Source organism: Piliocolobus tephrosceles, chromosome 7 (assembly GCF_002776525.5).
Source record: "Piliocolobus tephrosceles isolate RC106 chromosome 7, ASM277652v3, whole genome shotgun sequence".
NCBI classification, from domain to species: Eukaryota; Metazoa; Chordata; class Mammalia; order Primates; family Cercopithecidae; genus Piliocolobus; species Piliocolobus tephrosceles.
The window spans coordinates 128,658,329-128,676,114 of NC_045440.1; the positions used below are offsets into that span (position 1 = coordinate 128,658,329).

The window sequence follows — 17,786 nt, forward strand, 5'->3', positions numbered from 1 at the left end:
AAAATAGAAAAGAATAAACAAATTCTTACACAACTTAGTTGTAATCTCAGTAGCTAAAGCAAGAGATATTTTAATAAATGATTTAATCTTGACAGTATCCATTTTGGAAAAAGACTAGTGGGTTCTTCAGGAAATTTTACTGACTCATTTATTCCTTCATGTTCTAATTAAAAAATTCTCAAAACACTTAGAGCAACTATACCTAAGTGATGTTATGTCCCATTATTTACAACATTACAACCTCTGGGTTAAAGGCCAAAAGAATGGGAAGTTAGTTCTCTAACACATTTACTGTAGAGGAAAAAAATTAGCAATACTTGCCCAATTATCTGGAAAGTATTTATCCACTATCTCTCTCATTTTTGCTTGATGAGTGTGAAGAATGGAAGGCTCAAAGTAGAGAATCACGTACAGCATGGCAGCTTGGTTTGCCAGGGCTGTGCTGCGATGCTCCGGCAAAGGATACGCTGAGACCTGCAATGTCAACATGACACCCCCAGAAAGCTGTTGGCAACATCTGCATGTAGATATGCTCGAATTAAACTCTGGTTATAAGACACATCAGTTTCTCCAAAGCCCATTACCTTTCAGGATCCTGGACACTGGAAGCCCTTCTCAGACTGTGCCATTGCTTGCCAAGGTCTTCTTTCTTATCCCTAACTCCATAATATCCTCTTCTTCTAGCCCTTGACTACTGCAATTCTAAGTCTTTTTAAAAAAAAAAAAAAAAAAAAAGTCCTATCCCTGTGTCTCCCACCACTTGTTCATTTTTGTATCTTTCCCATTGGAGACAATGCTTAGAACTGACAGGCTCTACTCACTGTTGCTATTTTCTCACTTTCTGTTTATTATTCAACTCACTGAAATTTCACCTCCACCATCATCCCAGTGGAATTCCCTAAGGTTGCTCATGAGCTCACAACCATCCAATTCGATGCCTTCTTTTTAAGACTCTCACTTAAATTCTCTGAGGAATGAAATCTCTCCTCCTCTGGTTTCCTAGATACCACTCTCTCTTCTCAATCTCCTTTGCTGAGTCCTCAGCTTCTGCCTTTTAAATGCTGGTGTTCCCCAGGAGTCCATCGCCTCATGTACTAGAAATTTTTGGATGCACAAAGCACATATCACCTTGAGCTACCACAAGCAAAAAGGAGATAAATTGTTTTAAGGACAGACATAGCCATGTCACATGAAACCTGCAGGCAGGAATGTGGCCAGGCCACAGGAAGGGGCTGGGGCTGGGAACCGGAATGCCTTCTCTCTTTCTCCCCTTGATGTGTCAGCTCAACTCTTCTCTCCCTCCAGGCTACTCTCCACATACATGGCAGAATGAGGCCATGTATTTTGCATGTTGTGGATAAACTCCAATCCAGAAACTGTTTCTCAGGCCCAATTCCAAATTACCTGGAGACAGAATCTGATCCATCAGCCATGACCAGGGATGGGGGAGGTGCAGGACAGAGAGTGGGGTGGACACACAGCACAACCACAGCTTAACCCTTGTACTAATAAAAATAAAGATCATAGGGCAAGGAGGAAATGGAAACACCTTGCCTTCAGAAGGACGTGGAATGAGAGGCAATCAGGAATGAGATGCTCTAAATTCACACAGACCAAATTGAAATTACAGTTCTGCTACTTAGTAACAGGAACTTGAGGAAATTATTTAAGCTCTCCAAGTCTTATTTTTCTCAACAGCAACACGGGGATAATGCCGTCTACTTTACAGGGCTATTGTGAGGACAGAGAAAATGGTACAGGAACAAGACCTCCTTTGTGGCTGGTTTGGACTGAATTCTCAATGAATGGCAACAATTATTATAGAGACCTGGCATCTGTGGGTAGCTTCTGATTTTGAATTGTCTTAAAACAACAACAACAAAAACCCTCTTATTTATACTTAACATATTCACACAAAAACCTAACAGGCTACCTAAAGAACTGCACAGATCAGGTTCATTCTGTGATAAATGATACCCACAGTTATCACAGGCCTCTTTACTCCCTAATCATAACCTTTACAAATATTTAAAAATACAACATCTAAAATTACGTTTTCTTCAGAACAATGAAGTCAAATGGTAATTTTCTTTGGCATTTTTTAAAAGGAAGTGAATACTACACACACTGGCAAGGGGAGAGCGATGATTTTCAAATGCTGCATGATCTTTACAGCCTTGCCCAGGCTGCCTCCTTTCCTGGCACTCCTCTTACCTTCCTTCTGTCACCTGTTGTGACGTTGCTGCCACCGCTGCATGCTCTAGTGGCACCCTGTGCTTCCCCTAAGATGACACCCATCCTGCTTTACTATAATCCTGTCATCTGCCTTTCCTAAGCTACAAGCTCAGTATGGGCAGGGACAGGCCTGCCTTCCTCGGCGATGGGTCCCCAGCACCAAGCACGTGAATGGGCACATATCACACCCTCAATAACTATTTCTTGAATGAATGACTAAAAGAATGCATCTTCTTCCCAATAGCTCAAATCCCATCTTCACCCTGAAATCTCTGATTCTGCCAAAATTAATAACCGTCCTTCCTTTCTCATCCTGGGGCACAGCTCAAAAGGTTTTAGAAGGTTCTAGCTGCTTTTACTCTTTTGGGAAAGAAGGAAGGAAAGGCGTAATTAAAGAGGGAAGTGAAATCAGTCTGTTAAACAGTCTTAATAGGTCTTAACAGATTTAATTCCCACCTGGTTGTAAATATCATCAGATCTCAGTCGACCAATGACCATACTGATGAAGGATTCGTTGATAGGCACTCTCTGGAAATAGCTCTCGGGATAGTTGGGTGGTCTTTTGGCACCTGGTTGGCTAGAATAACCTGTACTTCGAAGCAGCTTACAAATATCATCCATATTTGAATCAGCAGAAGATCGAGCAGCACTGAGTCATATTCACAATGGGAAACAAAGGCCCAAACCACACATATTAGAAACTGAAAAGTCCAACAAAGCAGAAGAATTCCATTCTACTTTGACTCAATACAGTTTCAGATGTGACCATAGGTCCATCTATATCCTCAAGATTCACAATTATGTGTATGTACATGTGTGTATATATGTTTTTTTTTTGAGATGGAGTCTTGCTATGTATGTATATATAAACTTTTGTTGTTTTTTTTTGAGATGGTGTCTTGCTCTATCACCCAGACTGAAGTGCAGTGGCATGATCTCAGCCTACGGCAACCTCTGCCTCCGGGTTCAAGCAATTCTCCTGCCTCAGCCTCCCGAGTAGCTGGGACTACAGGCATCCATCACCGTGCCTGGCTAATTTTTGTATTTTAGTAGAGATGGGGTTTCACCATGTTGGCCAGGACTGGTCTTGAACGTCTGACCTCAACTGATCTGCCCACCTCGGCCTCCCAAAGTGCTGGGATTACAGGTGTGAGCCACCATGTCCGGCCTCGAAATTATATTTTTGAAAGCCTGTTTAGAAGACGGGTATTCATACTATGTAAAGGTCCATAATCCCTTTTCCAAAATCCTTGGGACTGCATTTGTTTCAGAATATAGCATTTCTCAAATATAAGAAAGCAATATGGCATATAGATCATATACAATATAACACTCCAGCAGTGTCTGAATTGGCATCCCATGATCAACATAAGTGAATAATTCTGGAGGAAAATTTATAAATATTTACAAAACTGAGTTAAGTGAAGACTATACATAGCCTCACACCTATTCCAGGCAAGTTTTGATTCCAAATGATTTCAGGTTAGATCAGGTTTTGCTGCCAAATGAATTACTATGTATATGTACATGTGTGCTGTGTGTGTACTCGTGTACATATATTTTTTCAGAGCTCTTTGGATTTGAATATTGTGGGTAAAGAATGTGAATCTGACATTTTACAAATTAAAAAATAATTTAAAAATATTATGTCAATTTAAAGTGAAATATATACTAACTTTTTTCTTGGCAAGCTGTTCCTTCTACAGAGATCTAATAAACAGGTCTGTGATTTTTCTGGGTGGAATAGTAAGCTCTGAAAGAAATGAACTAGATTCAAAGAATCTTCGACTTGGAGATGACCTGCTATTCACTGTAAGGATCTCTTTTGCCACGACTGTGACTTGGAGGTGTTCAGTGTCACTTCAGTAATGAATGCTCACATTCTAATGAATTCGCTGTTGTACCAAAGGGGACAAAGCCATATTTTCAAAACTGGGCTTGATAAGCCAATAATTTTTTCTTCTTCTTTGCACTGTCTATAGTTTTTGTTTTTCCAGGTACTCTCAGAAACATAGGAAAGGCCATTCAAATCTCATTTTTAAAAACATGGATGTTAAAACAGCTTGGTAAAACTGACACGAATGAACACTGCTAGAACACTCCCTTCGCACTCTGATGCAGCTGAAAGGAAAAGGCTAGTTGAGGAGCCTAAGATTAATTTCCTGCTGAGGACACAGTAGTACCTGGTATTGCCAAAAGTATAATGCCCCCAAAGAACCCCCTTCTCCTTGTCTATTTTGTCCTAATTTTTAAGTTTGAAAATGTTAATTCTACTTCTTACATCTTTAGCTCAAGCTCCTAACTGACTCCTCCTTATTGACACTTTCTTCTCTGAATCTTGACTATTTCCAACATTGACCTGGTATTCCATTTTTAGCTCATTCAACAAATTGAAAACCTGTGTGTTAGGCACTAAAATTAAAAAGTTGGTTAAGATGGCTCCTGTTTTCAAGACCTTACTTTCCGAAGAATCACAGTTCTGTATAGAGATACACGACAAATGATTTGTGGATATGTGCTATTGCTTGATTTGTTTTTGTTTCTATGTAAATATGGGAAAGAATTCACTTTCAACCTGACTCTGAATGACAACTTTTCCGAATTCACTTTCAACCTGACTCTGAATGACAACTTTTCTAAGTCATCAAACTGAAAATGACAACAGAAAGCACACTCATTTCCTTATATCTGCCAAGGAGTAATATTTGAAAATGTAAACAACAAAAGCAAAAACAACCTTCATTAGATTTCTAATATTCTTTGAAATTTAGCCTCAAGGTAAAGAAAGTTCACAATTCAGGCTCCTTTTTAAAACTGGAGTTATCATTACAGACAGCATAATCCATACCTCTAATAATCTATAATATATAGAATATTTTATATGTAATATATAGATTATATAATCTATAATCTATTATGAAATATACTATGGCATAATTGTTATATTCCTACAATATGCTCACAAGAGATAAGAATCTTATACTTTTTTTTTTTGAGACATAGTCTCGCTCTGTCGCCCAGGATGGAGTATAGTAGCGTGATCCTGGCTCACTGCAACCTCCACCTCCCGAGTTCAGGCGATTCTCCTGCCTCAGCCTCCTGAGTACCTGGGATTACAGGTGCCCACCATCACGACTGGCTAATTTTTGTAGTTTTAGTAGAGACACGGTTTCACCATGTTGGCCAGACTGGTCTTGAACTCCTGACCTCAGATGATCTACCGGCCTTGGCCTCCCAAAAGTGTTGAGATTACAGGCGTGAGCCACCGGCCTGGAAGAATCGTATACTTTCTTATCTATTCTTGGATTACTGCTGTTTACAGTAGAAGAAATATGGGGACATACACTGCATTTTACCAACAGCAGTGTTTTGGAAGTGGAGTCCTAGCCCAGGAATACCTGTATCGGTAGTAAGAAACCAGCATCCTCTCTCTGACTTCTCCTTCAATCTTTTGGTCAATGACCAGTAGCATAACTCCATATAAGTACAGTGCTTCACACTAAGAAGAGAAGAGGACAAAAGCCAAAATCACTAGCTTATACATTCTTAGGGAATAAAGTCAGTAATCATGAAAAATATCGCTTTGCTCACACTTCTCCAAAAAGTTTTAGATTTCAAGGAAAAGGTAGGTTTCCTCCAAAGAGCTCTTACCTTCTTGCAGAATGGGACTTGAAAAGTTTATGTGAAATAGATTTTAATTCAGTGATAATCTTTCAGTTGGCCTATTTTGGCTATTTTGCTTGGGACACCAAAATAGCATCCTATTCATCATAAAGTCATTCACTTCACCATAAAGTCATTCACTTATTCAATAAGCATTTCTTAAATGGTAAGTATGTACTAGGTACCAGGACAGATGGCTGTGATGTAAAAAGTAAAGAAGACAGAATTCTTACACTGAGGAGGCTCATAACTTCCACATAACTTTTAATTGTTTTAAATTCTGTTCAAAGTCTATGTTCCAAACTCAGATATGGACCTGCCAGTTAGAAGATAATTAAAAGCTCATTTTGCTTCTCTTTAAAGATGGTATTTCGTTTATATTTATGACTTAGAAGGAAAAAAGTGATAATATTCTTGAATTTCATTTTAAACAATCACTATTACTTACTAGAAGTTGTTTTCCATCTTCGTTGAGAAGCACAGTTTCTAAGGTTTGCTGAATATAAACCCCTTCATTGAGATCATCTAGATATCTAGAAATAAAATCCCAGAGCGAGTTATTAATTTATAATAGAAACTTTAACATCTTTAAAGAAGGAAAGACTTAAAAGATAAGGCAAGATGCCAGGCATTCTGGCCTTCCACTAGTTCATGGTCCTTCATGCTCTCACAGTCTTATAAACTGATTTAGGGCCACAGTTTGATATTTATGGCTGTTCCAAGTAAAAGAAATATTCCTTAGTCCTGATTTGTGAATTACAAGTATCTAGGAGTAAAGGCAGAAGAATATGGAATATCTAGTTTAAAAGTTAATGAGTAATGAATTCTTAAGAACTGTATAAGGGACAGAAAGTTCATGATAAAAATAAGTTCTTTTTCCCACTTTTCACATATAATACACTAGAATATAATAATAAATAACAGGATTGGAAACCATATGACTTAGTATAAACTAAGTTTATTATGACACCTCACAAGAGCAGGACATTACAGTAAAATTTTAAAATTCTTAAGATGACCAGTGCCACAGGAAGGAAAAGACAACTGTATACGGTATACACTAAATTAGGAGATTTTATAGTAACTCAGAGAGATTAACATGTCGTTGTGTGTCCTTTTCCCTCTCCACTATTTACCACCAGAATAAGCTGTTACTAAATTGATCAATACCTGTTTAAGTCTACAATATATTTATGCACACTTTGAAATGCTAAATAAAATCTGGTCACAATTTCTATGTTGTTTTCACGAAATTCTTCATCTAAATCCTGTAGCTCTGGCTTACAGTCCAGTTTGCTTTCCCATAATTCCGGACCCTAAGAAAAAAAACACACGTGAAATGTCAATAAAAGCATACTTGTTGGTGACAATTTCCAAATAGTCTTTTAAAAACTTGTTCTTACGTTCTTAAACATCCTAAACTTAAAGCAGAGCAACAGAAAGTAATGAAGATAATAGAAGCCTAGATGTAAAATCCCTTTTAGAGAAATGAATGTGAATTGGACCTAAGATTAGCATGCTTTTAAGTATGGGGCCCTTCAATGTGAAATGTCAAAGTTACGTTTTAAAAATACAATTATATTGTGTTAGGGCTTTCACATAACACCTTCAACTTATTTTCAAGTTAGTAGCTAATATTACATTTAGGCCAGAAGCTTTTCTCTTTAGCTTTTTCCATAATTACTTAACCTTACAGAGTTTCATGGTTCCCAGAGAAAACATGCTTTTGTAGAAAAGACAACAAATAAAAAAGCTATTGAGGAAGATTACCTTAAAATAGCTGAAATCAAATATGATATCTCCATATTTCTGTTGATCAGCTCTGTCTTTTAACCTGAACACAGCAGGAATAAACTCAGAGAGCCTCAAAAGTTCAGCAATGATGGCATTACCACAGGAAACAATCCTTAGGATTGCTTGGCCACAGAGGTTGTTCTCGGCTAGAAAGTCCAACATTGTGAGGAGGACCGACTATTCTGTGCGTGGACACTGGGGATGATCAACTGGCCTCAGAGCTGGTGTCTGTAGATTATCAGATGAAACCAGGTGTGCAGAGAGATTGGCTGCTCCATTAAAGAACCTGTATCCCCCAAAAAAGTGTGAAAATCTCAATTTGTTTAAGGAAGCACATGTGTACACATAAGAAACACATTTTTCTCCCAGACGCACTAAAAAAAATTGTAAGAAATAATGAGTTCCTTTATAGGGGAAGGGTGTTTATCTGCCACTCTCCACATTTTCCATGCGGAGGGGCTTTGCTAGGTTAACACTCTTCGCCTCTTCTTCAACATGTTAGTCACTTCTCTTGGGAAAAAGATACGATACGGCTCATCTCTGAGCTAGGGAGAAGGAACCACTGGGCATGTGTGGTTCCAATTACCCTAATTATACAAGCTATCTCCTACTACTCGATATATTAGCAAATAATTTCAAACACTATAAAGAGAGCTTAGAGACAAATCCCTGTACATCATTTTGAGGCATTTGTCTGATTATTTTCCAGAAATGGAACTGCAAGCTTAAGCTATGAACACATCCAAGATTCCTTTTAAAATTACAGATGCTAAGTTCTACAAAATTCTGTGAAGATAATTTATAAATACTAAATCAAACTGGTCCAAAAGTCTCACAAAATTCAGCACTTAGGTGTCTAGTACTGTTAGCAGAATCCATTACTTGTTTCTCTTGTATTCCAATGTACTCTCTGAGGATGGTTAGGTCACTTAGCATACTGAATATTACTGTTGCTTACAGCTCATTCTGAAAGTTCTTGAAGGCAAGGATTGATCTTTACCCAACCACTCCTTGATGAATATCTCTTTGTCAGGCTGGATATGAAGACGTTTAGACAATTCACCTTCTAGTCCAGTGGTTCTCAAGCCTGGCTGCATAAGGGAATCACCTAGCATTTTAAGAGTCTGGTAAGTAGGTTAGAGGTAGTCCTAAGTATCTCTGTTTTTAAGAATCTCCCCGGATGATTGTGATGTGAAGCCAGGATCATTAAAATAGTAGAGAATGATTGGTCTTGTGGAAAACCGCAGCAAGTAAACAGGAAATTAACAGTATTTATCTTTGTGCCCTTTGCGCTGAACTCATTCCTTGGCATTGACAAGTAAAAGGAGTGCGTGAATAACAATACTAGGATTGCAAGAGGTGATGTCTGTCCTCTCTAGCTGCCTGCTATACTGTTAGAGAGAGAAGCCCTGAAGAAAAAAAATATCAGAGAGATGAAGGGCTTGAGTGTGTCACTACAATAAAGAAATAAGAAGTGTAACATACATTTAATTGTCAGTATGGAGCATGTACTACTAGGTGTTCTGTTGGGACAGGCACTCTTTTTTTTTTTTTTGAGATGGAGTCTCGCTCTGTCGCCCAGGCTAGAGTGCAGTGGCCGGATCTCAGCTCACTGCAAGCTCCGCCTCCCGGGTTTATGCCATTCTCCTGCCTCAGCCTCCCGAGTAGCTGGGACTACAGGCGCCTGCCACCTTGCCCTGGGACAGGTATTCTTATAGTGGGTGATCTTTAGTAAAGTGACATGTAGGAATTCAGGACTAGAGAAAGAAACCTAGCATCTAAAAGGAATGACCTATTTTAGTATGTAACACTTAAAAACTTTTCTATGGTAAATGACTTAGAAGATGGATTTGAAATCCAAACGGCAGACACAGGGTTGATTTCTAAAACATGCAAAAGGATCTCACAAGCTATCAAAGAGAGAACAGGGAGAGAAGGGGAGGCGGGAGCCAAGTAAAAAGGACAAGGGAAAAAAAGATGTCACAAAACCAACCAATCAACAAAACATACATGTGATGTTTTCCTATACACATAAAAGTCTTTGAGCATGTCACTACCCAGGCTGTGCCTTCTAAGCATCTTCTGTAACACAGAGACTCTCGATAAAACTGCTTCCTGACCCGTCCCTTTCCTTCCCACTAGCTTCCTCCTACAGCCAGTGCAGAGAGCAGGGGTGTGCAGATGGTGGAAGGTGAAGGGTGACTGGAGAAGGAAGCAAGACTTACACAAATGAAATAACTCCTCGGACTTGATGAGGTGTCAGAAAGTTCTTGAAGTAGGTAATTTGTCTTATTAGGCTACTACTTCTTACATTCCCCCTCTGCCCACAGACCTGAGTACCCTTCTTGTTCAGGTCTGTGTGCCTTCCCCTGCAACAATCATTTTTCTTAGTTCTAGGGGCTAGGAAAGCAATCTGATTATAATAATGTGGTAACTGGTTTCCAAAGATGGCTCCCAACCATTCCTTGCCATTAAGTCAGCACATACAGCACCTTAAGTGAAGGGCTGAACCTTATTTTCCCTCTCAATGAGTCTGGATTGCGTTTGTTTATTAGTTTGCTGGGCTGCCATAACAAAGCACCACAGACAGGGTGACTTAACCAAATTTATTTTGTCACAATTCTGGAGGCAAGAAATTCAATACCAAGGTGTTGGTAGGACTGTTTTCTTCTCAGGCTTCTCTCATTGGCTTGTAGCAGGCTATTTTCTTCCTGTGTCGTCACATGGCCTCCCCATTGTTCATTTCTTTTTATAGAGATGGAGGTCTCACTATGTTGCCCAGGGGAGTCTCAAATTCCTAGGCTCAAGCGATCCTCCCATCTCAGCCTCCCAAAGTGCTGGGATTACAGGCATGAGCTACCAAGCCTGGCCCTCCTTTGTAAATTTCTGTGTCCAAAGTTGCTCTTCTTAAAATGTATGCATCCAAAGTTCCTCTTCTTAGAAAGATACTAGTCATATTGGATTGGAGCCCATCCTAGTGGTTTCATTTTAACTTAATCACCTCCTTAAAAATCCTGTCCCCAAATGCAGTCACATTCTGAGGTACTGAGTGTTAGGAATTCAACATAGAAATTTTGGGGGCACTCAACTCAGCTCATAACAGTTTATATCTTCCTTCCTTCAACCCAAAGAATATTGTAGAAGCAACTCTCTACCAATTCGAGGCCTAAGCCTTGAGAAGGCCTGGCAGTATCTCCTTTTGCTCTCTTCGGGTGTCCGAAGCTGCCATGTCAGATGTCTGGGTATCTTGCTAGAGAGATCACAGGAGTTACAAAGAGGAAAGATCATGCTGAGAGGGAAAAGTCCTGACACAGAAGAGAAAGCCAGCAGACAGCAGAAACTGAAGCGCCGACGTGTGACTTGGGTTGACCTGGTCCACGCAGCCCCCAGCTCTTGAAATCTTCCTAGTTGAAGTGCTAGACATAGAAGGGAAGAGGCTATTCGGCTTCTGCAGCCAGCCAAGCCCTCTGTGCCTTTTCCCAATTCCTAACCCACAGGATCATGATAAATTTTTAAAATATGGTATTGTTTTGGGCAAATAAGCCCTGGGGTAGTTTGCCATAGTGCTGAGATTCAGTTTTGAGGACTAACAGTATGAGTTGTCAATTTAAACAGCATGCTGATGTTGTTACTGTGATATTTCATTTTCTATAATGCTGTGCAATATAGTCATTGCTTTTGTATAACAATGTGCATGTAGCTATTTCTGTATTGTACTACTGCGTTTTCCTCCAATCCCCAGCTTTTCAGCTCTCTGCTTCCACTGATTATTACACTTTCCTTATGGGAAGTGTGCCATTCATCTTATCTTTGGAAAAAGAGAGCTATGTCCTAAAAACCACTAGAAGTCGGTGAGGGAACAACACGTAGGTGAGGGAAAAATCTTTAGAAATGTTTTTAGGCCTGGCAACAGTGGCTCACACCTGTGATCCTAGCACTTTGGAAGGCCAAGGTAGGAGGAATGCTTGAACTCAAGAGTTCAAGACCAGTCTGGGCAATAATAGCGAGACCTTGTCTCTACTAAAAATCAAAAGAATATTAGTCAGGTATGGTGGTGTGTGCCTGTAGTCCCAGTGACAAGGGAGGCTGGGGTGGGAGGATTGTTTGAGCCCTGGAGATTGAGGCTGCAGTGAGCTGTGATTGCGCCACTGCACTCCTGCCTGGGCGAGAGTAACACCTTGTCTCAAAAAAAAAAAAAAAAAAAAAAGGATTTTCTCACATGTCAAGTATAGGAGATTCTTGCTATTAAGAATAGTTCATGTCTGAAAAATGCGAGAGTGATTACAAAACATGGGAAAACATTTCGTAAAAAGGAGAAGAAAAAGTTTTGATTGCAAATGTATCTTGACATTTATGAAAGTGAGCTTTATATATCAGGCTGTGATAAGTGCTGTGAAGAAAAAGCATAATAAAGGATGGAGCATATAGTAGTTTCCATAGAGCACCTTGGGCAGAAGTCAGAAGGAAATGAGACAGCAAGCAGTATGGATATCTAGGTAGGGTCAGCAGCTTCTAAAGTGGTCCCTAATGATCTCTGCCTCCTGGTATTCATGTCCTATATAGGTTCCTTCCCTTGAGTATAAGCTCACTTACTGACTCCCTCCTAAAGAGGAGAATAGGGCCAGGTGTGCTGGCTCATTCCTGTAATCCTAGCACTTTGAGAGGCTGAGGCAGGCGGATCACCTGAGGTTAGGAGTTCAAGACCAGTCTGGCCCACAGGGTGAAACCCTGTCTCTATTAAAAATACAAAAATTAGCCGGGCATGGTGGCATGCACCTGTAATCCCAGCTACTTGGGAGGTTGAGGCAGGAGAATCACTTGAACCCAGGAGGCGGAGCTTGCAGTGAGCCGAGGTAGCGCCACTGCACTCCAGCCTGGGTAACAGAGTGAGACTTCATCTCAAAAACAAAACAAAACAAAACAAAAGGAAAGGAAAGGAAAAAAATAGGATAGAAATGAAAGATACCACTTCTGAGATTAGAAATTGAAAAGACTAACTCCTGGCTTGGTCATCCTCTCTAGCTTGCTAGTCCAGGGGAAGCAAGGTGTCATGGTGTGATACAGCCCTGTGCAGGAGCCCATATGACAAGGAATTCAACCTTGCCAAAAACCACCTGAGTGAACTTGAAAGTAGATCCCTATAATCCCAGTCCAGCCTTCAGATAAGACCATAGTCCCTTGTTCCCAGCTTGACTGCAATGTTCTAAAAGCCCCAGAGCCAAAGGCAGCCAGCTATGGCCTATCCTCCTGACCATAGATACTATAAAGCTTATTGTCTTAAGCCACTAGGTTTTGGAATAGTTTATTATGCAGCAAGAGATAATGATCCTGAGAATGGCATTCCAAGCAGAGGTTACAAGTAAGTGCAAAGGCCCTAGGGCAGGAATGTGCTAGATGGCCAGCAAGGTGCCTAAAGTGGCTGGAGTAGAGTCAGCTAGGGGCAGAAACAGAAGAAGTAGACTGGATTGGGTCTGAGAGCCAAGAAGCCACTACAGCTGTCTAGAACTCTCATGAAGGTACCCTCTGATACACATTACGACATACATTATTAACAAGTTCTTGTAGTTTCCTCTGTGATATTTGCTTGTTAAACCACACTGGTCTCTAACAGGCTGAATTTCAGATAATTTCATTTCATTTTCTCCATAGATATGGTCTGGCTTGGGAAAGGAGAGAGGGAAAAGGGAAATAATGGACAATGGGCAAAACAGTCGCCTCCTAAAGCCCTCTGAAGACCACCAAACTAACCCAGAAGGTCTAAGTAGGATGAAACTTTACACCAGGAGTGTCCAATCTTTGTCTTCCCTGGGCCATATTGGAAGAAGAATTGTCCTGAGCCACACATAAAATACACTAACACCAAAAATAGCTGATGAGCTTAAAAAAAACACACACACACAAAAAAACTCAAGTTTTAAGCAAATTTACAAGTTTGTCTTGGGCCACATTCAAAGCCATTCTGGGCCACATGCAGCCCGTGGGCCTCAGGCTAGACAAGCTTGCTCTAGACTCATGAAGAGGAGGGCAAGCTATGATTAACAGGTCCCAGAGCTACCCAATTTTGGATACCATGACAGGGCAACAATGTGGACCTGGGAAAAACATCTTAAAGCAAAGTAACATTACCCGCCCTTTACTCTACTCTCTCCCAACATACAGAAGGACAGACAGACTCAGCACCTGCATGCATACAGGGAAGCTTCAGTCTGGGATAACAACAGAAATCAAGACTTTCGTGTGTCAATCTCTTATTTTAATCCTTAGGTCCTTACTCAAGAATTACACAATAGACAACTTTAAAAGAATATGAGAAGGATAATAATAATCAAATATGTTTGGCAATAGTAAAACAAATATTATGGGTCTTTATTACCTACGTAAATCGCCTTTCTAAAATTCAATATATAAACTTTATATTAAATTTTTAATGCAAAAATAAAATACGTTATATTTAATATACTTTTAGTGAAATGAACTCACTGCTTGTAATCTGTTTGGCCCCATGAAGGGCATTTGTGTTTTCTATTTCTAATAATGCAAGCATCTCCTGCTAAGTTTTTGAAGATGGAAGAAGTTAAAACAAGATTAAATGAAAGAAGGAAATCACTTAGCTACATTTTATGTACTAGACCTCCTAACCTGGACTAGTTATATTTTCCATGTAACAAACGGAATTTCCATAATTTGCACAAATATAATTTGGCTAGAGTATTTGTTAAATAGCCCCCTCGTTGGCTGAAGGACTGGTCCTGAAGAACAGAATCTAAGAACCATCATTAAAAATGCCTAATCAAGTTGCAGCTAAGAGGTATGTGGATGGCTTTACAAAGTGTTAAGACTCAGTTAAGTCTTAAAAAAACCACTTTAGAATTAGGTCCAAATAAACTCTGTAGAAGAAGCTATGGTAAATTATCCTTTCAGAGGTTCTCTTCGTGCTAGGGATTAAGAAAACTTGAAGATCAGCTCTCTCAATACAGGTTGTATTACTATCAGCATGAAATTCAGAGATCCCACTATATTTTCTTATTTTCTTTTACAAGCGCCAGTAACTTCATTTTTAAGAATTTGGCGTGGAACTGTGATTTTCAGTTTGGGAAGTAATCCTAATCAAAAGACATGCTTTCAAGAATGAGGCATGGCATCATTATACCAATTACCCGGAGTGCAGAACAATATTTCTTAAGGAAATCGAATTGTCGTGGACAAACACTGTTTACCCTCTTCAGAGGACAAAAGAAGGCAGGTCTATATTTAGCCTTTCGCAAAACCTCAGTTCCATAAAGGAAGCACTGATCTCCACAAATCCATTATCACAAACAAAATATAATGGTTGTTGATCAAAATAAATGCAAGCTGCATGTTTTCCAGAAAAGTTCTGAAATGAGGCTGAACCTGAAATCCTGGGAAAGGCAGGTGAAGGACAATTAGAGAAGGTGTCCCTTGTTGTGCACAGACAGGAGAACTTCTCCCTCACTACCCTTCACCTATGTTTGAGGGAGCTCCATGCGCTTGCAATCAGGAGACCCAGTTCTGTGACTCTGTGGCTTTTTTTCTTTTTCCTGTCCGATCATAGAGGAATCAGGGCCTTGGGAACATTTTTCCCCCCCACAAAATGCAAAGGATTTTGGCATCAGCACAGGTGAAGGCATTAAGACGCAGCGAGCAGCAATGACTTGCCCAAACTCACAGCCCATGGCATAACTAGAATGCAAATCCAGGTCCGTCAGGCTGTAAAAGTCCTCACTACTAGCCTTTCAGTTTTCTCAAAAGCAAAGAGAGAAATAACGACGACATCCACACAGCAGTGTTCCCGGAAACTTGGAAGGATGAGATTCGGACCAAGCAGCCAGCTGAACGGTGCTTCCTAAAGCGAGGAAGGGTTGTGCAAAATGATTTCCCCCTAAGCGGAGACGAAGAGCTGGACTGCAGCCGCCGCCCCAGAAAGGCCCTAAGCCCTCCATCCCGAGTCCCCCATCCAGGCTGCACGCGACGCTGGAGACCTCCCCTTGGCCAGCGCGGCCCAGCGGGGAGTTGAAGGGGGCCATGAAAAATGGGGCGCGCTCATCCCATCCCCACTCACCTGTCAGCCGGGCCGCGCCAGCGGCGCACGCGCAGGGCAGGAGGTTGCGCGCGGAGTCGGCACCCAGGTTCCACTCCTCCCTCACGGCTGCGGTCCTCTTCTATCCCCAGTGCCGGACCGGGAACGGGTCAGAGCCCGGCTTCCGCCCCTGACTTCCCAGACGGTCACATGACCGAAGCGGCGGGGAGCAGAGAGGGGCATCATGTGACCACTCGCCGGCGACGGCTGATGACGCAAGAGCCCGCGCTCACTTTTCAGCTACAGGCGAAGGGGGCTGAGGAAAGGAGGTGGGTACAGGTAGGGGAAGTTGGGGTGCCACCAGACGGAGACAACTCGGACAACCAGGTAGGGAAGCGGGGGACGGCAATGGGGAAGGTGGCGGGAATTGTCGCCTCCCTCAGGGACACTCCACGGGGACCCCCGAGCCGGGGATTCGTCGACCTGGATTATGGTTGTGGCCCTTTTCACGCCACAGTAGTGAGTCTGGGACAGTTTACCCTCCTGTCCGAGGCGCCATCTCTCCATCCGTTAGCCCCAAGTGTGTAAGGGCAAGATCACGAATTTTTGATCCAAATAGATCTGGTTTGAACTGACTTTAAAAGTAAGGCCATGGGAAGGTCGTTTGAATAAACTCTCCGGACCTCAGTTTCCTCTTCACTTATGTAGATTGCAGTGAGAATTAGCGATAAGGAGAATGAAGTGCCGGGACACCAGTTTATGGCATTCTGTAGGTGACCGAGAAATGATGATGTTTGTTGTTATTTTTGTAACCCGCCAAATCTTTATTGTCCCCTATTTTGTGTGAGGAACTGCTTTATATGCAATACAATATGTCAGGGTTCTAGTTTAAGGAGCTTTCAGTGTAAAGAAGCTGCAGACATTTGAGCGAATAGTTGTGATGAGTTTCATAATGGGAGTGTGTTGTGTACATGTGCATGTGATAGGAATAATGGTAGCATGAGGGAGGGAACAAGCAATTGTATGAGAAGGATTCAGAGAGAGGGGTATATCCTTGCATGTTGAAAAAGGAGAGGCAGCTCTGGCTGACTTGTACAAGGCTCCCATGGATTTAAAGGAAGTCAGCATATTGTCTATAAATAACATGCAGAGAAAAAACTCAGGAAATGCACAACTTATTCTAAACTTTCTTGGAGATCATAGGTACTGGGAGGAAAAGATCAGTGTTATTACATGGGAAGGGATCCAAGAGAGATTGATTTAAACCAGTTATTCTCAACTGATGCGCTATTGACATTTTAGGCCAGATAATTTTTTCCTGTGGGGTGGGGGTGAGGGCTGTCCTGTGTATTGTAGGATGTTTGAGAGTATCCCTGGCCTCTGCCCACTAGATGCCAACTATAATGTCTACAGATATTGCTACATGTCCCTTGGGAGAGGGGTAAAAATCTTTCTTGGTTGAGAACCACTTAAACCAAGCCATGAAAGATGGTGTCTTAGTCAGTGTGGGCTTCTATAACAAAATGCCATAAACTAGGTAGTTTGTGAACAACGGAAATTTATTTCTCACAGTTCTGGAGGCTGGAAAGTCCAAGGTCAGGGTGCCAGCAGATTTGGTGTCTGGCAAGGGCCTGTTTCCTGGTTCATAGGTGGCTTCTTGCTGTGTCCTCACATGGTGGAATGGCAAAGCAGCTCTCTGGAGCATCTTCTAAAAGGGCACTAATTTTATTGATGAAAGCGGGCCTAATCACTTCCCAAAAGGCCCCACCTCCTCATACCATCACCTTGGGAGTTAGGATTTCAACATGTAAATTTTGGGTGACACAAACATTCAGATTTAGCATATGGGTAAGATGTGGGCAGATAGAAAACTGAAGAAAGAACCTGGCGCGGTGGCTCACACCTGTAATCCCAGCACTTTGGGAGGCCAAGGAGGGCGGATCACTTGAGGTCGGGTGTTTGAGACTAACCTGGTCAACACAGAGAAACTCTGTCTCTACTAAAAATACAATAAATAAATAAATAAATAAATAAATAAATAAATAAATAAATAAAT

The 17,786-nt window shown here is 41.2% G+C and overlaps 2 protein-coding genes across 6 annotated transcripts in view; one reads left to right on the forward strand and one right to left on the reverse strand.

Moving 5' to 3' along the window:
* WASHC5 (WASH complex subunit 5) overlaps positions 1-15,994 on the reverse strand; it is a 63,885-nt gene extending 47,891 nt beyond the window's left edge. For both annotated transcript variants that reach the window (XM_023224133.2, XM_023224125.2), the window contains exons 1-7: positions 15,773-15,994; positions 7,669-7,978; positions 7,069-7,214; positions 6,347-6,431; positions 5,634-5,734; positions 2,692-2,884; positions 322-474 (exon numbers count right to left, since the gene is read on the reverse strand). In XM_023224133.2, coding sequence (XP_023079901.1) covers positions 322-474; positions 2,692-2,884; positions 5,634-5,734; positions 6,347-6,431; positions 7,069-7,214; positions 7,669-7,854 — 864 coding nt within the window. In that variant the 5' untranslated portion in view covers positions 7,855-7,978; positions 15,773-15,994. The remainder of the gene's footprint in view (positions 1-321; positions 475-2,691; positions 2,885-5,633; positions 5,735-6,346; positions 6,432-7,068; positions 7,215-7,668; positions 7,979-15,772) is intronic.
* The window catches only part of NSMCE2 (NSE2 (MMS21) homolog, SMC5-SMC6 complex SUMO ligase), a 268,737-nt gene continuing 266,932 nt past the window's right edge, over positions 15,982-17,786 (forward strand). For 2 of the 4 annotated variants that reach the window (XM_023224161.1, XM_023224153.1), the window contains exon 1: positions 15,982-16,117. The gene's annotated coding sequence lies outside the window, so the exon portion shown is untranslated. The remainder of the gene's footprint in view (positions 16,118-17,786) is intronic. The other 2 variants (XM_023224176.2, XM_023224168.1) reach the window with 2 other exon arrangements.